The sequence below is a fragment of the Paramisgurnus dabryanus genome, chromosome 18 (assembly GCF_030506205.2).
Source record: "Paramisgurnus dabryanus chromosome 18, PD_genome_1.1, whole genome shotgun sequence".
Taxonomy (NCBI): domain Eukaryota; kingdom Metazoa; phylum Chordata; class Actinopteri; order Cypriniformes; family Cobitidae; genus Paramisgurnus; species Paramisgurnus dabryanus.
This window is the reverse complement of record NC_133354.1, coordinates 19435148-19460170: the sequence shown is the minus strand read 5'-3', so window position 1 is coordinate 19460170 and position 25023 is coordinate 19435148. Positions and strand designations below refer to the sequence as shown.

At 39.3% G+C, this 25023-nt stretch overlaps 2 protein-coding genes across 4 annotated transcripts; both read right to left on the bottom strand.

Annotated features, from left to right (window-relative positions):
• Positions 1–5: 5 nt before the first annotated feature.
• LOC135776464 (phosphatidylinositol-binding clathrin assembly protein) lies at positions 6–19981 on the bottom strand. 2 transcript variants are annotated; one of them, XM_065287197.2, is made up of 19 exons: positions 19187–19981; positions 16332–16474; positions 16004–16079; positions 15796–15898; positions 15528–15621; positions 14984–15095; positions 9386–9492; positions 8295–8336; positions 6204–6289; positions 5877–5910; positions 5613–5755; positions 4007–4104; positions 3457–3573; positions 3334–3364; positions 2885–3017; positions 2672–2695; positions 2535–2591; positions 851–967; positions 6–731 (listed from the first exon to the last, which is right to left on the bottom strand). In XM_065287197.2, the coding sequence occupies exons 1-19, from the start codon at positions 19314–19316 to the stop codon at positions 717–719; spliced, it is 1662 nt and encodes a 553-aa protein (XP_065143269.1). In that variant the 5' UTR covers positions 19317–19981; the 3' UTR covers positions 6–716. The 2 variants fall into 2 exon arrangements, with proteins under 2 accessions (XP_065143269.1, XP_065143270.1); XM_065287198.2 differs by lacking the exon at positions 8295–8336.
• A 233-nt stretch (positions 19982–20214) lies between these two features.
• On the bottom strand, positions 20215–23077 carry rab38c (RAB38c, member of RAS oncogene family). 2 transcript variants are annotated; one of them, XM_065287810.2, is made up of 3 exons: positions 22944–23077; positions 22086–22366; positions 20215–20965 (listed from the first exon to the last, which is right to left on the bottom strand). In XM_065287810.2, exons 2-3 carry the CDS (start codon positions 22344–22346, stop codon positions 20798–20800), a joined length of 429 nt encoding a protein of 142 aa, XP_065143882.1. In that variant the 5' UTR covers positions 22347–22366; positions 22944–23077; the 3' UTR covers positions 20215–20797. The 2 variants fall into 2 exon arrangements, with proteins under 2 accessions (XP_065143882.1, XP_065143883.1); XM_065287811.2 differs by having other exon boundaries at positions 22086–22361; positions 22944–23054.
• Between the last annotated feature and the right edge of the window lie 1946 nt (positions 23078–25023).

Genomic DNA, 25023 nt, shown 5'->3' with positions numbered 1-25023 from the left:
AAACATACTGCAGTATTTGACTTTAATCCAAACAGCCATACCTTACCATACCTGAACGAGGCATTACAAGTCATGTAGAAACAAATTGAAGGTGAAAATCCAAAAATGGTGAACATTTCCCCTTTTTAAGGTGAAATTGAAAATGCCTGGGAACGAGACAAATGTACGAAAAGTGACCTGTACACATTTCTCCAAAACTCAAGAATTTGGGACGTCGGCCGAATGGGCACAGTCAACATTGACAGTGGTTGATTCAAAACACTATTCAGGCAATGTGCATACAAAACCGTGGCTTGGTTTAGACATTATAAACATTGATTCAAGTGTGCACAATTACAACAATCACTTTTCCAAATGGGGAACGGGGGGCGGGGCTTGACATCATGACAACTTTTCATTCCACTGCAATTCACTGTACATTGTCATTCCATTTGCATCAGCCAGTGACATCATTAAAGAGGGCTGCATAAAAACATTAATCTTGACACTTAAAAATGAAAGGTAACATGTAAAATGACAAGAGGACTGTTGTGATTCTGGATGGAGGGGTATGTTTTACAAACACGCGGGCTACGGGGGTAAAATGCCACATGAACAAATCTTTAGTCTCTTTGAAGCGTTAAAACCATTCCTCATGTCTGCCTTGCCATTTTTGGTTTCGGATTGGTTGATGTTTTTCCTCGGGCGTATGCGTCGGTTTGTCATGCTCCTCAGTGCTACATGAAGTGCATCTGGAAAGAAAAAGTGAGCGCTGCATTTTTTCTGTTATCATGTGAGAAGAGTTATGTGTAGAAGAACAGCCATAAATCTTAGAATCAGTTACAGTAGAGCCGTCTTGACAATGAAGTACCTGAGCTCCAGGGATGGGGGTGAAAGGGTTGGTGGTGCGGAGGATGGGCTGGTTATATATCACAGGCTGAGGAGCCATCAAGGGCACTGACCCCATCTGGCCTACAGGAGGAGGAATCTACAAAGAAAAGATTTAGAAAGCATAGCATTAGCACAATATGCATGTTTCTATAGGATCCTGGTCACGCCGAGTGAACCTGTGTGCATCACGTGTTTTGTCAAAATAAGTGCCTCCTGCAGACGCATCTCTAAAGGGTTTATGATAAAAGAGATGCACGCGTTTGCCAGATACTCACATAATCTCATGCGTGATCAGAGTTTACTGTTAAGGGAGTGTCTTGTGAGTATTTTGTGAATGTGAGCGTCTCTTTTATCATAAACGGTTTTGACGCGTGTGCAACAAACACATATTTTGAAAACACAAGCAACACACATGACACTCCAAACACATATTTTAAATTTGCACCCCTCTGAAGAGCAGTCACGAGCCGCCACTGGTCACACTAAACTTACATCATACAAAATTTATTTGCAGACCCTGGCATATATGGGTAGCTACTGATTACATGGTTCAGCTTTTTCGTGCCTTGAGCACGATTGTCTTTTTTTGTCACTAAGCACAAATTTCTAAAAATAGTTTTTCGTGTCCGTGGCACGACTTTCTTTTTCGTGTCATTTTACAATGCAAAAAATGACTATCTTACTTAGTATTTTTGACTTGTTTTCAGTAGAAATGTCTAAAAATTCTTAAATTAAGTTGCTTTTTCTTAATAAGCAAAATTACCTAAGAAATAAGTCTAGTTTTTAGACAAAAAAAATAACAATTTAAATGAATTTGTGAGCAAAAATATCTGCCAATAAGGTGAGGAAAAAAATCTAAAAATAAGATTTCTTTTTTTCTTAAACACTTAATTCAAGCAAAATTTTCTCACCCCAATGGCGAATAATTTTGCTTGTTTTAAGCACAAATTCATTTAAATTGTATAGTTTTTGTCTAAAAACTAGACATATTTTCTTATGCCATTTTGCTAATCAAGAAAACACATCTTGATTTAAGAATTTTTAGATATTTCTACTGAAAAAAAAGTAATAAAGTCATTTTTTGCGGTGTATGTATTGTTTTCTCATTGTTTGTCCTGTTTTCTTAACATTGTCACTTGGGGTTGGGGTTATAATCACTTTCTGTTACATTTTTAGACATCCTAACCCTAACCCCAAATCTAACCCCAACCGAGCATGATTTAAAAATAGGGAAAAAAGAGAAAAAAATACATAAAATGACCAGAAAAAGAAAGTTGTGCCATGGACAGAAATAAATTTATCACATTTTTCGTTACTATAACACAACTTGCCGTGAGACCATGTTGTTCCAAACACAGGTCTCCACGACATGTCGCGGCAGCAACAATAATACAACGAGAATAAAAGTTACGCCTTCTTTCTTTGTGTATACATTTGGGTGGTGTTTGCAAATTTCCCCAAACAGACTCGTATATATGAGAGGGGCATGTTTGAGAAAGGCATTTTAGGAAGGATGAGCCTTCACCTTTAGAAAGGCTTGAGACGTTTTAGTTGGGTTTGCGACTTTAATATTTGCGACTTTACGAATTGTATTGTCTATATGCACAAACAGCTTTTAACACTCCAAAACCCAAGGAAACATGAAATTGTGTCATGACACCTACCATCCCATACATAGGCACTTGAGGGGTTGTCATCGGAAATGCAACTGGAGCTGGTGCCTGAGAAACAAACATTGAAACTGTAGTAAAGAATGCAAATAGGGATAAATAATTAAGCAGGAAGTTCCAGCAGGACTTACATAGCCAGTATAAATCATCCCATTCTGCAGCATTTCAAAAAACATGCAGATGAGAGAAAAACACACAGACATTACTGACATTGTTACAATAACAATAGCTTTCCTGTCAAGTGTAATGCGCAGAGCCCATTGCTTGGATTTTGAATCCCATTCACATTGTATACAAACAGTCTGAAATGTCCAAACAGGAGTACAATGAGTCAGTTTACATACCATCTGTGGCATTGGTATGGGAGCAGGGGCCAGGTGTGTGTGACTCCAGGGTCCTGTGCCATTCATGGCTTTAGACTGCCAGTGAGAACCGCCAGAAGATTTCTTCTCGAAATGAGTCCACTGCACTTCTGGCCTAAAAACAACGAAGTCTTGCATCAGGCTGTTATAACTGTGTTGTCTATCACAATAATGGCGGTTACAAAACACTGTTTACCACGATTTTTGTTTTTGACATCCCCACAGACTTATTGGTAAGGTTTAGATATCCCTTCATAAACACAAACCATAAACTATCGCTTTAAGCATCATACTCTTTCCCCCGGTTTCACAAACAAGGCCACCGACCAGTAACGTCTTTTCTAATACGTATGTTTATAAAAGATGCTTAAACAACAGCTTTAGTTAAGCTTTGTATGTGAAACCAGGCCTTTGTGTGGTAGAAGACTCACTTTTTAGCTGGGGGTCCTCCAAAATGCAAATCTAAAGCAAACAAAACATGCCTTATGAGTATCACCTAGATTGAATTGAATGCCATATAGTAACAAAATGAATGTGGTGATAAAAAGACTTACTGCCCATTAGATTGGCCAAGGACGAGTCCAGATCATTAGTAAGTAATTTTCCTCCGTTGTAGAGCTGTGTGCCTTGACTCTGGACCTGTGAGGAGATTGCGGGCTTCAAAAGTGCGCCTATAGGAAAACCAACCTGGTAGATCAAACAGAACAATTTTGTCAAGGATAGTTTCTCAATATTAAAGGTGAATTGTGTCATTTTATCAATGCAAACACGCTTTCTGCTATTTCAGCTTAATGCTATCTTTCGGTCAAACCAGTGGCAGATGGGGAACTGTTCAGCAGGGCTGTTTGAAAACTATTTTTGTACTACTTTTATATTTGGTGATGCTAAAAGCCCAGAAACGACACACTTGACTTTTCTAAGCCATTATTCTCATTATAAAAAGAAAAGACTCACCCGGATGAGACCCAAACCAGTGGAGAATGTGGGAGAAAAAAAGAAAAAGCATTAAAAAATATTCTATTACATTATAAAACATACAATACAACAATAGATATCTGAATAAAACAGTGGTGTGCTGCAGTCGGTGGCCTTTGCTTTCGTTACCTCCCCAACTGTTGTTACTGACTGGTAGGGTGTTTGTCTGAGCAGGGGCGCTGGAATTGTGTTGGAGATCAAAATGGTCATTGGCGAAGTTGTGCACACTGTTCGGGATAATAAGAATACAGTTAATCCTAATTTACTCTGTAACCGTCCTGGGGTGTGTTTCCCGAAACTACCCAGTCTCACAAGGTTTTGTTACCCAGTCTCACAAGGTTTTGTTATATAGTCACGTCATTTTTTATTCTTTTTTCGTGATATTATCACGAATTTCCGCGTTTTTTCATGATCGTATAACGAATTCCTGTTTTCGTGTTTTTTCCTGTTTTAAACCATTGTCGCTTCGGTTTAGGGTTAGATTTGGTGCTTGCATTAGAATGTCACTTTATATATTGGTTTATACTTATTTTTCTGATAATTTTTTTTATATGTCACCTGGCGTTAGGGTTAGAGTTGGGTTTGGATAGGGATCAGTGATGCACGGGTCAATGTATAAACAACCCGCTCCCGACCGACATTTTCAACTAACCCGCAAGTAACTCGGAGCACAAAAAAATAAAAAATAAATAGTGTACCCGACTCGCTCCCTGTCCTGCCTTTTTTAAAAGTAGTAGTTATTTAACTTTTTCCCCGCCATTGACGAGATATCTCGTCAATCAAGAGAAAACGCTTCCCCGCCAATGACGAGTTTTTCCGTCTTTCCGCAATACCGCTATTATCCACTAGTAACTTCCGCAGCTTTTTAAACCCGGAAGTATTGCCCTATGGCAAGCTGCTGCATATCTGTGTCTGCTTTAAAGATCGCTCTGAATGGGATCTCTATGAAAAGTCCGTCACAAAAATGGAGTTATCTCCTCTAGAAACCTACCCATATTCAAAAGCTGATTACAAAAGAACTACTGAAGGTAGGATGAAACGTTTTTTTTTTGTTTGAAAGCAGAGGGTCTGTTCTATCATTTGGTATATTGTATGTTTATATATTTGAAGAAGAACATTTTCTGGAAGACATTAAACTTTTGTGAAAATCATGAAAAACGCTGGCGCTGGCTGGCAACTTTTTTTTAAAACGCTGGCGGTGAAAGAGTTAAAATAGTTAACTGGCATCTTTATTTCAAAATGACCCAACCGATCGCAACCCGAATATCATTAAAAATCATTTTATGTAAATCTAACCCTAAACCAAAGCGACAATGGTAAGAAAATAGGGCACAACAGTTGAGTAACCAATACGTGATAATCACACGAAAACAGAAATTCGTTTTACGATCACAAAAAAATTGTGATATCACGAAAAAAGAATACAAAAATTACATGACTTTATAACGAAATTTGGTGAGACTGGGCTGCCCGAAAGCAACTATGGTCGCAAATTCTGTCTTTACCAATAGAGTTCAATGGAACAATGGTTTTGGGAAACGCAGCCCTGTGTTTGGTACGAAATTTGGTACTGCAACTGTGCTAATATTTTCACATCCTTCATGCTTGTAAGTGCTTTACTTATTCGTAAGTTGTTTCGTATAAAGGTGCATGCAGAATAAATCCATACAAAAACAATGCATCCGCATATTAATGGTCCCGCTAGCAGTGGTATATAAAACAAGTATCTGTGTACCCGTTTGTGATGGGTAGATCGGGTGGACTGGAGAGAAGCTCGGTGGCACCGCTGCTGGTGCAGCTACTGTTGGCACTGCCCACAGACTGCCCACTGGGGGACACTGTTGGGGTCTGCATGCCAATGTCTTTAAGCTGAACAGCCTGCAGAAAACAATTACCATCATCAACTGACAAGACTGACATTGAATATTAGTGAGAATATGCAATTGTTTGGATATGTAACTGATCTGGTAGACACTGGCACATGAATTAGATCTGTTACCTTTGCAGGCTGTAATCTGTCACCCTCCACCTCCCTATGAATGTAAATGAGAATGCTTACTGCAATATCAAGTCACATAGGCATAAAAACAAATGAATAAATAAATTTAGCTATATTTGCAAGTTTCAGTATGTACATTGAGGACCTGTCTCCTAAAGCTTCTATAAGGACCCTTTATAATAGCAAGAACCAGAATCGCTATGACAACAGTGGTTAAGCGCACACTGAACAGCAAACCTCAGCCATTTACTGTAATAAAACATAATCTTCTTAAAGAGACCCAATAGCAATATGTTTTTCTATAGCTTGGGTTTTATTTGAAAGTACCTGCTGATGGTGGAGGCCTCTTTGTTTTTCTTGCCCTCTAAAGAAGCCAAGTGTTGCTCCAGAGCTTCTAAAAGACTGCTAGGAGCCTGGTGGTCAGGTCAAGAAGGGATGAAACACAGGTGTTAGGCAACAAAATGGTCTAAAGTTGCGTAAAAATCATTATTGCAAACACATACATACGTCTGAACATACTTCTATATATAGGAATTGATGCATAAACATACCATAGAAATCTACCTTATAATCTTTCTCACACACATTCATACCTTCACACACACACACAAAGTCTGCGTAACTAAGGGCCTATTATGAATCTCTGAAAACAAGGGGGAAACAGAAAAGAAATAATTCAAGTGGAGGGGATTTAAGCTTAACGCTACACATGCAAAAATTTCTGTGTCCCATGCAAGTTACCGTTGTGAGACCTGTGGGAGATCACTAAAGGACTTAAACCATGGAAAACAGAAAGCAGACTGACCTACAAGGGGACTTTTCTATTCATGCACAGGATATAAAAGCACATACAGTACTGTACAGATATCAAATGCCACAGCACAACCTGCTACTCTTTGGATTCCACCTGGATTTTTTGGAAAATAATCACTGTTTTCGAGCAGACTTGAAGTCTAAAAGAATGTCTGCGTCAACATTTTGATAGAATTGAAACATTTGGAAGCCAAAGCAGGTTAACTAAATAAAGGCAAACATTGAATGAGACCACGTTTCCGGTATTTTATGCTTGTATTGCATTTTGGTCTAAAAAACGATGGCAGTTCAGTATGCAAGCATGTACGTCTGTTCTTATACAATATTTGCCTTTCAGCCACTAGCTGTGCCTGGTGTGCATGCCAATTTAGAGGAGACAAAATTTCATGAATAACAAAAGAACAGATTTCTCAGCTACATAATTGTAAGGCAGACACAATAGAGGGAGATTTTGACTGAGAAATCTGAAACATATGCAACGAAACAATACACTATTAAAAGAAAGATAAACAAGGAAGAGAAATTTAGACAAGGGTACTACAGGAGTAGAAGTATACAAAAGGCCATGACGAATCCATCTATCTTAAATAGGTGATATTAGCTTAATCACAATGATGTATTTGCTAATGATAGAGTACTTAAATAACGCAGGCCTTCTGAATACTGCTGCAGTTTAAGAAAACAAGGCACTCCTTCCGATAAAATGTATTGTTGACATGGTTGAAGTACCACTCTGTAGTGTGCCAGCCCAACACCTTCAGGAGTCCCTGTCCAATGTAAATGAAAATGTCAAATATGCTAAATGGTGGCAAACTGAAGGGGGACATTAATGCCCAGCACCCCTCTGCCAGATGGTGTGAAGCAAGAGAATTGCCAAGAGATGCAAACCAGCAGAAACTGGAGGCCTGTATCTAGCATTAGTGTTGACTTTAAGAGGGAGGTGCCAGGCAGAATTCAGTCCCCTACTCCAGTTTTGAGGCATTCTTTGAGTTGTGCACATTCACTGTTCTTCCCAAGAAGCTAACCAAGCAGAATACCCTACCGATACAGAGATATATGGCAAAGGTGAGTGCTTACAGGTTTTTGTTTAGTGAGGCCACTTCCACAGCATCGCGATGGGTCGCTGTGGCGAAAGTTCATTGGCACGAGCACCGTTTAGCCATATATCAATCAGTATAAGAATTACAAGCAATCGAATTTCTCATGGGTATGCCAGTAAGAAATAGTGGCTTGAGGGGCAAGCACTAAGCAGTACTGCAATAGGCTTAATTGACTTTTGATTACTCAAACGCTAAACTAATACATGTGGTTATAATCAAGGCAGCGGCTATTCGAGATAGCCCAGTCTCTTAGAAATTCACATAGACTAGCTTTGGTACCCATTTACCTCTGTTGACAACAGAAAATGCAAAACAGCACATCTGATTCCGTGGGAGTGCGCGGGTATGGAGTAAGTTTCTTGAGGCCCCTATCCTAAAAGTCGGATAGATGGGGGGAGGAGGGGGTCAAACAATAAGGGTTGGGGATGGTCTAATGGGGTGAGGCATGAATGAAAGGTCAGGATGAAGCCACACGTGAGTAACTGAGATGAAATGTACCACTAACCTGTGAAAGATCTGGGATGTCAACCTGATCAATTCCAACTTGCTGTGACACAAAAGAAAAGGAGGGGAAGGAGAACGGAAAACAAAACGTGAAACCAAACGGTAAAAAGAGAACCGAGGTATGTGGAGAAGGGAGAAAGAAGAATTAAGAAAAGAGCCATTACTCCATGCAGTGTTTATGAGAACTCATAAGAGATTATGGTTTACTGGATGTATACAGACAGACAGACAGACAGATTCTGAATGCGGTGTGGTGAGTGGCGAGACATTGAAATGTCACTTGTGAACAATGATGAAATATTTACATGACTAGGTGAGAAACATCCAAAAGAAACACACAACTAATGTTGACTTTGGAAAAAAGACAAGAAAAACAAATGGCATACAAACATTGTTATACAAATAAAGAAATGTGCTCTTAAAGTCAACTTTAGTCAGTTTTTGGATAGCACTTCACCCTTTTCCTAAGGACTCATTATTCTGCCAAAAAAGCAAAACGAATAAAAAAGAAAAAAAAGAAGGATGTGCTTAGCATTTTTCCCCCAACATATGCCTCCATACACATTAAAATAATGTGCTTTACAGACAAAAGTAAACAGCTAAAGTCCAACCAGCACACCGGCACAGTTGTCAAAAATCCTTTTACAGCTTATGAGGATCCCTGTTAAATATTCATCAATAGAGGAGAGCTTTATCTTGAAAGTCTTGGCATAAAATCATTATTCATCCAATAGTTCCTAGGGGGGCTTCAGCAGGGCCAAATTGACAACTGTGCCCTGTATCCAAACTGCAAAACAAAGATTCAACTCATCGTTTGCACATTAATGTCATAGGACTGTCATTGCAGAAATACATTTTATATCAAAGTGTCATAGCTCTGTTCCTGTTGTTGTTGTTGTTGAGAGGGACAGATAGATAGATAGAAAGACTTTCTGCTAAGGCATGCAGTGCAGGCACCAAAACAGGCAGCATGAGGGGGGACCTTAAATACAGGTTTTTGGACCAAAAGGCAAAAAGGACACTCAGCAGAAAGGATCTGAATAAGATGAGCCCAACCAACCCATGCATAGATTAGATCTAGAGACGCTTTACCTCCGCCACCTTGAGAAACTCAGAGAGCTTGGTCATCCTGATAAGAAACCTCTTGTATATTTCCAGCGCCTCTTTGCATTGATTCTTCTTCATATTAAAATATTTCTCTTTGAAGTGAAGAAAAAGGTCAATGCAGCAAATGCAAGTAACATTTCTCTTTGAAGTAAGCAAGATCTTTTTAATTTATCATTTTTCTTTTAAAGGGGCCATGACATGAAAATCTGACTTTTTCCATGTTTAAGTGCTATGATTGGGTCCCTAGTGATGCTATCAACCTAGAAAATTTGAAAAAGATCAACCCAGTAACTTAGTTTTGGTAAACCATTCTCTACAAGCACATGAAAAAATAGGTCGTTGAAATTTGGCTCTCCTTATGATGTCATAAGGAGCTCTTATTACAATAATCCAACCCCTTAATCCAACCACAGCACTGCCATTTAGTGCAGAGAGAAAATAATTCACAGCACAATTGAATTTCAATTGCAACAAACCACCATCATTGTGATCAGTGTTTGCACTTGATCTGCACATGTGCATTTTAGAGGACACACCCAAAACGGCACATTTTTGCACACACCTACAAAGTGGCAATTTTAACATGCTATAATAAATTATTTATATGGTATTTTGAGCTAAAACTTCACACATGTGCTTTGGGGACACCAAAGATGTATTTGACATCTTAAAAAAGTCCTGTGACATGGGCCCTTTAAAATATTCATTTCCTGCAAGCGATTCTAGGCAAATACACATACGCACATTGGGGTCCAAAAGAAAACAGAAAATAAATGTGACCCAGTCTGTGAAAACTCAGAAATAAAGTCAGATTTAGTGTTTTTCTACATAAAATCATCCTACATAGAAAATTCTGTAAAAATATAACCTTGATATGTTTGACAAAGTAAGATCATGTCAAGGATTCAAATCAATGTGAAATCAAACTTTGATGTAGGTTCAAATATTTCTTAAGGGCCGTTCAGACTATGGACGGTAACTATGCTTAGTTTAAAGGTGCCGTAGAATGGTTATAATATTTGTGAGCTTCAAACACGATTGTTTCCTCATTCTTAAAGAGGCCCTTCGACATAAAACCGTTTTTACTTGTATTTTTTTATATGTGTTAGGTATATGTGTTTGTGTTGTGTCGTGAATGTGAAAATTAACTTCCACCTCCTCTGTCAGCTCTAGCCACTGAAAAGAAATAAGCGGAGAAATCAGGTCATTTAGAAAAGCTTATCAGTGTGACGTGGAACTGATCGAGGTCATTAATATTCATGAGCTCTTCAACTTGAGACCGCGCCCACATATTACGTGTAGTTTAGTTAGTTTTCATAACAAGTTACAGCAAGGATGGCTAAACGTCAACCGTACCATATTCGGGCCATTGTTTTTCGTCGAGACATCATTTCTATTAAACGAGGGAATTATAACAGTCGCTACATGTTTGGATGTTCAGAAGAACGCTGGATTTGAAGAGAGACTGCGATTAAAAAGCAATGCTCCTCCATCAATATTGGATCCGGACAGAATGGCGCAGCTTATGTGAGTAAAGTCTTATGTGTCACTGTGGCGGCTGGTGTTTTCTCTTCCGAGGGAAGCGAATTCATGCTGCACACGCTTTGAAAGGGTTTATGATAAAAGACACGCGTGTTTGTGTGAGTAAAACTAAAACACTTTAGTACTATGTGTTATCAGTTGCGGCCAGGATTTCTCTTCAGAGGGACGCGATTCACGCGAATTCATGATGCACACGCATCGAATGTAATAAAAGTTTGTGCGTTCGTTACACGCGCGTCGAAGGGTTTATGTAAAAGACGCTTGTGTGTGTTTTTTTGTGCGTGGGTTTACGATAAAAGACACGTGTGTGTGTGTGTGTGTGTGTGTGTGTGTGTTTGTGTGTGTGTGTGTGTGTGTTTTTGTGCGTGGGTTTACGATAAAAGACACGTGTGTGTGTGTGTGTGTGTGTGTGTGTGTGTGTGTTTGTGTGTGTGTGTTTTTGTGCGTGGGTTTACGATAAAAGACACGCGTGTGTGTGTGTCAAAAGGGTTTATGATAATGTGTGTAAGAAAGACACTCGCTGCGTCCCAAACCGCCTACTTCCATACTATATAGTAGGCAAAGAGTACGAGAAGTAGTGCTTTTTGCCTACTAAATAGTATGGAAGTATGCTGTATGGGACGCAGCCACTGTGTCTTAAGACACTCACTTAACATTAAACTGACGATAAAAGACACGCGCGTGTGTGTGTTTGTGTGTGTGTTTTTGTGCGTGGGTTTACGATAAAAGACACGCGCGTGTGTGTCAAAAGGGTTTATGATTATGTGTGTAAGAAAGACACTATGTCTTAAGACACTCACTTAACATTAAACTGATTAAACATGAGATTAAATTGAAAGTTAGTTTGAACGAAAAACTGTTATCCAATCATAGCAGTGGGCGGTTACTTCCAAGTCGTCAATGCAGCCCGCCCATTAAAACGGATCATTTCTCTAACCAGCCTCAAAATCAGGGTACAAAATGGCCTATTACTTATTGCTTTTGATGTTTTTGGATGTAAAAACCATGCAAACGTCATGAGTAGACCTCAGACAACAGTATAAAGCAATAAAAACGCCAGAGGAAGGGCACCTTTAAATAAACCTCATGCATACAAAAGACTGCTGGAAAACAGGCCAATCTCAACATAACACCAATATTAAATTACACATTCAATTAAGTACAATGTTATTTCAAGGCTACAAACAAAGTTGTGACTGCTGAGTTAGCGCTACATGCTAATTAATTCTATATGCTAGCATTTAAGCTGAAGTTCCACTATTGACTTTACAGTTATGTTTTGCAGGTGCAAACTGAAAAAAAAACACAAATTTACCACTCAGAAACGTCCATTAAACATCTCCAAACTATTAATTATTAATCAAATTCTGATACAGGTCTGTTTACACACACACATACTATTCTAAAGACCTGCTCTGACAACAGCCAATCAGAGCAGAGCTCCACATTATTATTCATGACCCTTTCAAATAAGGTAATAACAGACCATTTCATTCTAAGGGCAAATCCTATGGTTATAAATGGACATGTAAAACTGTTTTGCACTTAATAAAGCCACATACCTTCTATGTAGATATCGGAGAACAATTTAACAGATTATTTCAATGCATTCTTTGGCACCTTTAAAAATCCTTCTAAGTTAAAGAAAATGTTGAATTCACACCACAACGATAACCATACACTGAACTATATCGTTGGTACCACTTTCAAAGCAATTTTTTCCAATTGATATACAATAAACCATTGACAGCAAATCTATTCGAATTTAAAGTGCTCGCATATTTGAAATGAAAGCCAACACTGTGGAGAAGCTCATCGTTGAGGTCTATAACACAAACTTACTTTAAGTATCCAGCGCTGTTGCAGTCGCAGTGAAATTGACAACATAATAGTTTTATTCTACAACACTGGCTACACTGATAGATAAGATCATAGATTACTGAACGCAGCGTGCTGAAGACATCTGTTGGTTATAGCCGAAGGAATGCAAACAGAAGAGCATGTTTACATGTTTAATGACACGTAAACAATTGCAAAAGTTTTTATCAAAGGAAATCTAGAGTAATTCATGCCATTAAAGGGCACATTTCACAAGACTTTTTAAAGATGTGAAATAAATCTTTGGTGTCCTCAGAGTACATATGTGAAGTTCTAGCTCAAAATATCATATAGATAATTTATTATTGCATGTTAAAATTTCCACTGTAGGTGTGAGCAAATGGGTGCCGTTTTTGGGTGTGTCCTTTAAAATGCAAATGAGCTGATCTTTGCAATAAATGGCAGTGCTGTGGCTGGTTAGTGCAGAAAAAGGGGCGGCATTATCCCTTTGGCATTGACATCACAATGGTTGCCAGATTTTTTCACATTGCTTGAAGAGAGTGGTTTACTAAAACTAAGTTACTGGGCTGTTCTTTTTCACATTTTCTAGGTTAATAGAAACACTGAGGACCCAATTATAGCACTTAAACTCTGATTTTCATGATATGTCCCCTTTAAGGGTAGATGATTTGCGAGAATACTGCAGCGTGCAGTATAGTAGTTATTATCGTTTTCGTTAAAGTGTGAACGGCCCTTAAGTAATTAATCTCATAACACGGCTCATTGGAAGGCTTGATTCTGATTGGCCAGTCGCGACATTTGCAGATTTGTTATTCCCAGATATCAACCGCTCAAAACTAGTAACACACGATAACCCGGATGCTGCAAATCATTTTAACACGTACAATTTTTAAAAACACTATGATTAAATATAAATTTTCAAATAATTTAACTAAATAGCGTGTTTGTGACATTTGCACGTCTTGTCTCGTCTTAAAACAGGGCTCCAGACTAACTTTTTTCACTAGGAGCACAATGGCCCCCAACTGAAAATTTTAGGGGCACAACCAGAAAATTTAGGAGCACACACTGTAAATCAACACGCTATCCAAATATTCACATTTCTACTAATTTCCACTGTATTACTAATAAATACTTTAATGATAGATGCAGAAAGTACAATGTGCTGTTTCAAATTCAGTGTCACATCACAAAAAAAAGGTCAAATTTACTGGTCGCACATGTGCAACTGGATGTAAAATTCAGTGGCACACTCTCAAATTTTGGTGGCAAAATGCCCCCATTTGGTGGCAGTCTGGAGCCCTGTAAAACCAAAAGTAAACGGGTTTTCCATCTCGGAAGGTCTGCATTTATTAAAAATTTGCAAATATTTCTAATTAATATTTCATGCCTCTTACCTTACTTATGAGGTAAACAGCCGTGTAATAAGCATGATAATGTACAGGAAGCCAGTTGTTATTGCAAAATAAGCCCCTTTCTGCGGTAACAACCAGCTGCCTATACATTATCCCTTAAATAAAAGCATGTCTAAGATACTAGAAATTATATTAGAATAATATTAGAAAACCATAAAATAAAAGCATTTTGAAAAGCATTTTTCAAGTTTTTGGACCCCTTTACACAGAAACCTAATATTCAGATAGATAAAAAAGATAAACAGTACTGTGCAAAAGTCTTAGGCCACCATGCTACCATTAGATTTGTTGTTTTTGCAATTCTATAGTGATAATATATAATTATTTCTCAGTCTCTTTATTAGAATACAACCAGAAAATACAGGAAATGTGTATGTAGTATTAAAAACAGTATAAAAGTATAAGCTGAAGTGTCAAGTATTTAGGGTAAACTCCCCTTCCACGTCAGCAATAGCAGGCAGCTGCAGGATCTCTTAAACCGAAATGAAATTAAATCCTTATTTCTCATTCTAATCGAATGACTTCCGGACTTAGGACACTAAATACTGACTGATGCCTGAAAAAGACATTTAGTCCTGTAAATGTTTTGTTTTTAATTTTGTGTACATATTTCCTGTATTTTCTGTTTGTATCTTAAAAAAGAGTGAAAAATAAATATGGATGGACATTAAAACTGCGCCAAACCAACAAAGCTGGAGATGGTGGCCTAAGACTTTTGTACAGTACTGTATGTAATGCTAAAAATGTATAAAATTACAGAAAATACAAGAAATACAGATCATTTTACCTAGCAGATTAATGACACCCTCGTTGTAAGCAGCAAAGATGCGAATGGAGTCTTTAAAGAGCAGCGTGAAGGCACAATTGATCACCCCATTGGTCAGTTCACTTGAAGTGGCCTACAAGAAATACAAAGTATAATCAAAACATGAACTTATTTAACAAATATGAGTGTCTATCAGCTCTATTTAAATCCATTCTGCACAGACTCTCCATGAGAGAATCAATCTACACAATGCAAATGGACCTGCTTATTGGTTCAACGTTTAAAAAACGTACACTAAAAATTGCTTGGTTATATTTGACCCATAATGTTTAAATATCGGACAGAACACACTGATCGGTTAAAAATGACCCAATGTTGGGTTGTTGTTATGCAACAATGGGGTATAATAACCCAGCAGTTGGGTTAAAACAACCCAGCATTGGGTCAATTTAAACCCAGCAGTGTGTTCTGTCCAAAATTACCCAGCCATTTTAAGAGTGTATGATTTATCTCTAGGTATTTATACAATTCAGTATTACTACAGTCAGAAATAGGTTTTCTGTACCTCAAAGTCCAAAAGGGCATCGAGCTGATTCTGAATTATAGGGAGAGTCTTCATCAGCTTGTCTACGGTCATGGTTCGCATCACTCCATCAGTCCTAAACAGAGCATATGGATGGCAGGAGGTTAAACATAACTGAAACCAAAAGGTGCGATCACAGCTTTACCCTTTCAGAAACTGCATTAAAACACCGCAGTTCATTCGGCGGTAATCTGTGCTATTTGACTCGTTTGACTCATTGTGAAATATTTCCCCAGAGCGAATGCCTCACCCCCTCTTCATCTTGGTGAAATCAACCGCAACGAGTCTGTAGGACAGGGCTCTCTCATTCAGATACCTGCTGTATCGTCTAATGTAGATGGACATATCGTAACCTGGAAAAGATGTTAGAATAAGAGCTTTTTTCAATAAACGCTGCATAAATCTGCAGAGGAGGTTTATCAAAAATATGCACTGTATAAAATTAAAGGTTTACCTACCTTGTAATGCTCCTTTATCTACGAAATTATTCAAATTAAAGAGTGTGCTTCTTGATGCAAGGTACTGGATGAACCTCTGTTTGATAGGAAATGTAAAAGCAGCGTTATCACAATGTAAACTTTGAACGATTACGAACACATAAAACCAAGCAAGCAATATTCTACTGTATTTCACAGCTGCCAAAAGACATGATTTTGATTGTACGTGTCAGACGTCTCACAGAACAGTTCTAGCTAGTACTTTCATATTGATTTTGTGACACTACTGAGTCCCCACTGAAAAACACCAACGACAAGACAACCCGTGATATCGGACAACAGACCGTACCTCATTGCCGTACATCATAAGGTGGTGTGTAGTAATGAGAGCCTTAAAGACCACCACCCAGCTCTGATTTGCTGTTCTCTCAAACAACGTATCGGCCAAGTGAGGTATATTCACGTTCAGCTCATTGGTGCAGTGCATTAAATCTGGAAATGATAAAAAACAACAGAAACAAAGACTTTACACATGATTCATGATTACACAAGGTTAAAAAGCCTATGTAATATAAATACAAATATACAAACTAAATGGCTGCATCTTCTTTAAAGGTGCCAAAGAATGCGTTGAAAAAATATGTTAAATTGTTATTTGATATTAACATGGAAGGTATGTGACTTTATTAAGTGCAAACCCTAGGATTTGTCCTTTAGAAAATGTTTTCCCTATTTGTAATGGTCATGAATAATAATGTTGAGCTCTGCTCTGATTGCTCTGCTCTGAGGCTCATGCCTGTAGCTCACATTAGTAAACATGTTGGGGCGTACATCTTGACTGTTACATCACAGTCGCTGTTATGTTTAGATTGGCCTGTTTTTCAGCGATCTTTTGCATGCGCAAGGTTTACATAAGAATAAGGAAACAAATCCATTTTAGGCGCACGATACGTCATGACCATGTACAAAACTCTTATTATTAAGAGTTAATGCAGTTTTTTAATCTATGGCACCTTTAAATGAACAGATTTGGCTATTACAACTACACTTCATCTAGATACATTATTATTTCTAGGAATACAGTACTGTGCAAAAGTCTTAGGCCACCATGCCATAATAAGATTAGTTGTTTTTGCAATGTTATAGTGATCATATATAATTATTTCTCAGTCTCTTTAATAAAATACATCCAGAAAATGTGTATATAGTATTAAAAACTGTATAAAATGTAAACTGATCAAGTGTCAAGTTTTTAGGGTAAACTAAGGGTCCACTTGAGCAATAGCAGGAAACTAAATTAAATCCTAGTTTTAAAGAATTCTGCTCAAAAACGCTCATGTATTTAGTGCCAAGAGAGGTTACGCTAAACACTGACGATGCCTTAAGAAGACATTTAGTCCTGAAAATATATATTTTAATTATTTCCTGTATTTTCTGTTTGGATATTAATAAAATAGATTAAAAAATAAATATGGATGGACATTAAAACTTCTAAAACAACAAGTCTGATGGTGGTGGTGGCCTAAGACTTTTGCACAGTACTGTATATTTTGATAAGTCTTCATACAATTTAATTAACAAAGCATGAAAATATCCTACAAAATGTACAGAAATTGTATACATCTATTTAAATGGTCCATAATTGTATTGAATCAAACCGTCAATTGGTTGTTTCAATAATAATGTTCCACTTTTATTATACAATGACACTTTTCAATATTTTATAATGATAATGGTCTGCTATCTAACATGACATTGCTTGAATAGCGGTTAAACAAAAGTTCCACTTGATTTCTCTCTAATTAACTGATAATAAAACATGTATCAGTGAATTCTAGCGCATATTCACCGAACACCTGCTACCTTTATTACTTTGAATGAGCCAGGCAGTTTATTAGATCTGCAGGCTGCTTTCTTTATGTCCTCCACAGGACATCTGCTCTAGACTCATTAACTGACAGCTTAATTGATAACCAGTTCCATTAATCAACTATGCTTAGTTATTATTTGTGAATTAAAGAAAAACTCATTTTGCCGTGTAAATGAAAGTACGGCAAGCCTTTTGTTATTCGAAAGGCTGTTTTCCATATTTAGACATTCTCTTCAGGGATGCCCTTTACATCAAACTCCCAATCCAACTTTAAATCATGCAAAATATCGACAAAACCTATCATCCTGCCAGGACCGGTGATGGTGTTTAGACAGCGGGTGGAAGAAAGAAGATATCAGAATCGAATGGCTTTTGAACAAATCCATCGTTTTCATTGTGACTCATATCTAAAAGAATCATCTGTAGACATCAGTTCCTTTAAATACCATCATATAAATTAACACAATATGATCCTTAACCTACGTTTCAAACATAAAAGATCAAAACATACTGTAAGTAATGACTAATTTAACAAATACAGCATCTTGTCAATGAAAATAAATGCATAGATCTACAAATAGGTTTTGAGATAAGGATGCCAACGCAGGTTAAGGTGATGGTGAGGGATTCAATGTGAAACACCGTAGATACAAACCTATCCACTGCATTGATGCTGTTGTCACCTTCAGTGACTCACAGGGTACTAAACAGTACAGTACAAGTCAACAGTAAGAAAACAACATTAGAAGCTATCGTATATGCCCGTGATATTACAAGGTGATGTTCATCATGCTATGCCCTTGACATTGTACGTTTCCTTTAAAGAAATCAGCTATGTAATGCTTTATACCCTTATACAGGTTCCACATTTCCATATGTTCAAGGCGGAAAATCACAATAATGCACAATAATACAACCAATAGTTATTAAATCTCTTGTGCGCAGTGTTTAGGTTGTATGAAACGCGACTGATTTAAATGCATTTTAAAAAACAAAGCGGTCAAGTGTAGGACTGAGGTCTCTGCCGTATGTAAATATGCAAATTTGTCAGCGTGTCAATCACGCATTGTAATTTGCATTCACGCGCGCAGCATTAATGTCCGTGTTGGACCGTAAAGGGACCACGGTGACCTTCAGTTAATTGATGAAATGAACTCTATAATGGCTGTCCAGAAATAATCTACTATTATCATTTAATGTCCCCGATTGGGTTGTAAATAGCAATGAAATAAAAAGAGCAGGAAGGAAACGTAAATGCTCAAAGACAACCGTGCGCAAAGCATGATGCATAATGAAGCGGGTGACATATCGCGGCGCGTTCTGCGTTAACCTACAATCAAGGTGCTTCTTCTTGGGCGCGCTGACTTCGTGCGTCGTGGCCTTGCACACGGCTTTGCTGATGGCAGATCCGGTCATGCTGTGCTGAGCTGCGGCGATCCGGTCCGTGATGGACTGTCCCGACATATTACGATCGTCTTTCACACAGATCTGTTCACTGCAGGGGTGTGGGGGAGCCCTGCTCCGTGGGTTTGGTCGGTCTTGCGGAGAGCGCTACCCTGATGCGATCCGGACACGGGCGAGGATGCTCTGACATTCAGCGATCACTCACGGATAACTGCGCGCTGGTGGCAATCTCAAATCGCGGTTTATCGTTGCAATTCTCGTTATTTGCTCACGCCTGCCGCTTTTAATACGCGCAAAAAGGACACTTTGTTACGCGCACCCTCCGGTGTTGCCGGTTAACCATGTAATTGCTGTTTTAAAGGAAACGAACAATGATCCCTATAAAGGAAGATTTAACAAAGCCGTTTCTTTAAAATGTAGCGTCGATGTTAAATCGGCGATCTAGTAGCGGTAAATTTCGCCCTGGTTCATTGCATGCGCGTAGTCGGTGCATAACGGAATTTGATCGCGAGCATCATTCTCAAATTCCTTCAGCCTCCTCTCGCGATGTTTCAATCAATACGCTACCGACGGCATTAAATATCGTGCGAATATCAAACGGCACGGTCCTAAATGTTCAAATTCAGCGTTTCGTCGATGACATCTTGGATGAAGCAACAATTCCAGTTTTCTACAGTTAACAGTCGGACGCTCCGCGCAAAATGGCAGTATGTGAATCAGGTGACTAGAGAGAGGGGGAGATTGGCCTGTCTCTGAATATCTGGGGTGGGCACCTTAAGGTGGAATTTGCGCACTGCTTTAAACCCCCCTGTACATATACAAGAATGCATCGGACGGCCATTTCATAGTCTTTAATGGTGTACCTTGCTAATTTTCAATGCACAGATCAGATATTGCGCGTGATCACAATAACACAGCCTTTAAATAGAGATGAGAAATACTGCATGTTTTATTAGGAATGCAAGATGTACTATTTAGCTACAGTTGTGCATCACACTAAATATGTTCACATAATAGATTTTAAGTCTTACACTCTTATATATAAAGCTTATTTGTCAGGATGTATTGTTCCATAAAGAACCTTTAACATTCACTTTGCACCAAAGGTTCTTTGTAGTGGATAAAGATTCTACAGCCTATAAAAATGGTTCTTTGACTAAAATGTTCTCAAAAGAAACCAAAAGTGGTTCTTCTATGGCATCTTGCAAAGAATCCATTAGCACCTTTATTTTCAAAGAGCGTTTTAGCTGAATCAAGACCACTTTGATAAATATTTAACATTTGCATCGACCACCTGCTTTAAGGCTGTTACAAAACATACAAAACAGTAAGAAATGCATCAGACCACGTAATTGTGCTTGAATGCAAATGCAGTGTGCACATGTAAACAACACACAGCTATACTGTGCATCACATAATATTATTGTGCAGCATAAATTTAGTTTAAATTCTTGTCAATCAAACAGAAATTGTACTGTTTGTGGCTTAAAGTCCTTAAATATACGATCAACTCCTCCCCTTCTTTCATCTACTCCATGCATTCAAAATTTAGAACACATTTCACATCCAGGTCGGACCCGTTCTTTAGTGTTATTGTTGTACCCAGGGAGGGCCACCACATCTGGGTCTGTGTCGCTGATGATGTTCTCCTCCTGGGCTAAAATTTGCTCCACCAGACATTTAGCTGCTGCCTCGATGTTTGTGTTCTCCTTGAAACAAATAAATAATGTGGGTAACACAGACAGGTTATTACACTACAAATATTTTATAACATGTACTTACATTACATGTGTATATGCATGCAGAATTTTTCATATTAATCGTAACATACAGTACACATATTTTGGTCGGTCCACATACTACCTATGAAATCCAGGCTGAAGTCTAATTTTGAGATTAGGCGTATCAAAGTTTGATTTCAATCTATCAATTTAGTTTTAATTTTTTTTAACCTTACTCAGTCAATATATTAAATACATCAAGGTTTTCACAAAGTTTTCTTTGCCTAGGTTTTCACAGGCAGGGTCACATATAGTGTGACAGTTGCCACATGTGTAGAATGAAAAAGTTGTAAATACCTTTATCTAACTTTAATGCAAATAAAAATAATTTAACACATTATAATAGATTGGAAATCAAAAATGTTCCATGCAGTGGTGTGCTACAATTGTGTTTGCTTTTAAAAAGTTATGATTTATGTAAACAGCACACAGTCATGAAGTGATTAAGAGCGATGCACAGTTAAGTGTCCAGACAGTAGGGTGTTATGCCATTTTTCCCACAACCCCCTTTTTAGCACCATCTGCCTTATGCACACCATTCCCTTTTCACACACCTCTGTGTAAGTAATTAAAGTGTGACTTGATGGTAAATATAAGCCTTCTTGCTAATGAGCACAATGCATTCTTGCTATATTTGTTGGTGCTAAATGCAAATACACACACAACTACAAAAGTGAATTGTGCACCTGTGAAAAAAACACTTTATAACCTTTAGTTCTAAAAAGCAGAACCTTTGGTAACATACAAAATAAGAAATTAGCTATGACACAAGTGAGGACCAAATCTCTAAACGCAAGGTGGACAGGGATTAATTTTTAATTTGGGCTGTTCTTCACACAAAGCTATCATATGGCTTGAAAGGATTTTGGAAAAGCACACAAGTTGCACTGACTACATTTCTAATACATTTAAGGTGTTTTGCTGTGTGTTTTAGAGCTCTCCACCACAAAGCCATAATCCCTCATATGGTGGAATTGATGCTCTACTAAACCATTAAAGATCCTATCCGCATAGTTATCCTGGGCTCAATCCAGTGAAATTTCCTCACCTTAGCAGAGGTCTCGAACCAACCCACAAATCCATTCTCTTTGCAGAAAGTATCAAGCTTTGGGATCTGGGCACGCAGTCCCTCACGTGACTGGTCAGACTTGTTGGCTAAAAGAACGGCTGGGACAGGCTTGCCATTGCTGAGAGTGACCTTTACATCAAGGTCATCTTTCCATTTCAGCACTGCTTCAAATGTGGAGGCTCTGGTCACGTCAAATACTATGAGAGCTCCCACGGCCTCCCGATAGTAAATTCGTGTCATGTTCCCATAGCGCTCCTGTCCTATGACAAACGTGGAATGGCAAATAACACATACATATTACATATCCAAAGCAACTTACAGTGCATTCAAGCTATACAGTTTTCTAATCAACATGTGTGTTCCCTGGGGATCAAACCCATTATGTTTGTGTTGCTAACACAATGCTCTACCAAGTGAATGCATGCATTTTAAAAACACTATGAGTGTTTTTGCATCAATAATAAATGCTATGAGAACGAACAGTTAAGTACGGTTCTGTACGAGGGAGAGGGAGGGGTGGATTATTGGTCCTACTTCAAACTCTCATGTGACTTTAACACGAGTATGAGACCAGTTGAGATTAAGACGCACATTCCTTCACGTTCACTAAACATAGAGACAAATTCTGTTGTCTATATAAAATAATTAACGATGTATAAACCACCAACACTTTAATATTTGCTTCATATCTATTAAAATAAGTAATGTTTTTGGAATATTTGTGTCATGTAAATGTAATTGCATCTTGTAAAGTTTTGTAAAAAGTTAATAAAAAACATCAGGTGGGTATAATGCTCTTTATGAATAGAGATAACTGAAGGCAAATAGATAGCTTACCTGCTATGTCCCATAGCTGAAGCCGGATCACAGTCTGGTCATCCCACTGCAGGACTTTAAGAGCAAAATCCACACCAATAGTTGCGCGATAATGCTGCGAAAATATCTGATGCACGTATCGTTTGATTATTGACGTTTTGCCAACTCCGAGGTCTCCGATCACGAGAACTTTGAACAAATGCGAGAGCGGGTTAAATCTTTGCGTGTGAGGGAGAGCTCCCTCACTACCTCCCACACTTTCGTGCGCCTCACGCGCTACCTCCCACACCTCACGCGCTACCTCACACACCTCACGCGCTACCTCACACACCTCACGCGCTACCTCACACACCTCACGCGCTACCTCACACACCTCACGCGCTACCTCACACACCTCACGCGCTACCTCCCACACCTCACGCGCTACATCACACACCTCACACGTCTCATGGGCTATCTCCCACATCTCCCTCGCTACCTAGCGCTACCTCTTGCGAAAATTAACCATGGTTATATTGTGGTAAAAGTGTAGTTACCATGTTTTTTTGGTGTATTGATTACTATCAGCAAAACCATGATTTTACTACACTAACTATGGTTTTACTATGGTTTTTAAAAAACATGATTGTCAAAACCATTGTTATTTTGGAGTTACTATGGTTTTACTAGGCTACAGTAACCATGTTTTTTTGGTTTTAACTGTAGTAAAACCATGGTTAATTTTCGTACCTCCCACACCTCACACACCTCCCTCGCTTCCTCCCACACCTCACGCGCTACCTCTTACAAAAATTAACCATGGTTATATTGTGGTAAAAGTGTAGTAACCATGTTTTTTTTGGTGTATTGATTACTATCAGCAAAACCATGGTTTTACTACACTAACTATGGTTTTACTATGGTTTTTAAAAAACATGATTGTCAAAACCATTGTTATTTTGGAGTTACTATGGTTTTACTACAGTAACCATGGTTTTTTGATTTTAACTGTAGTAAAACCATGGTTAACTTTTGTACCTCCCACACCTCACACACCTCCCTCGCTACCTCACACACCTCCCACACCTCACGCGCTACCTCACACACCTCACACGCTACCTCACACACCTCACGCGCTACCTCCCACACCTCACGCGCTACATCACACACCTCACACACCTCCCTCGCTACCTCACACACCTCCCACACCTCACGCGCTACCTCACACACCTCACACGCTACCTCACACACCTCACGCGCTACCTCACACACCTCACGCGCTACCTCCCACACCTCACACACCTCACACGCTACCTCACACACCTCACGCGCTACCTCCCACACCTCCCTCGCTACCTCACACACCTCCCACACCTCACGCGCTACCTCACACACCTCACACACCTCCCTCGCTACCTCACACACCTCACGCGCTACCTCACACACCTCACGCGCTACCTCACACACCTCACACACCTCCCTCGCTACCTGACACACCTCACACGCTACCTCCCACACCTCACGCGCTACATCACACACCTCACACACCTCCCTCGCTACCTCACACACCTCCCACACCTCACGCGCTACATCACACACCTCACACACCTCCCTCGCTACCTCACACACCTCCCACACCTCACGCGCTACCTCACACACCTCACACGCTACCTCACACACCTCACGCGCTACCTCACACACCTCACGCGCTACCTCCCACACCTCACACACCTCACACGCTACCTCACACACCTCACGCGCTACCTCCCACACCTCCCTCGCTACCTCACACACCTCCCACACCTCACGCGCTACCTCACACACCTCACACACCTCCCTCGCTACCTCACACACCTCACGCGCTACCTCACACACCTCACGCGCTACCTCACACACCTCACACACCTCCCTCGCTACCTGACACACCTCACACGCTACCTCCCACACCTCACGCGCTACATCACACACCTCACACACCTCCCTCGCTACCTCACACACCTCCCACACCTCACGCGCTACCTCACACACCTCACACGCTACCTCACACACCTCACGCGCTACCTCACACACCTCACACACCTCCCTCGCTACCTGACACACCTCACACGCTACCTACCATTCC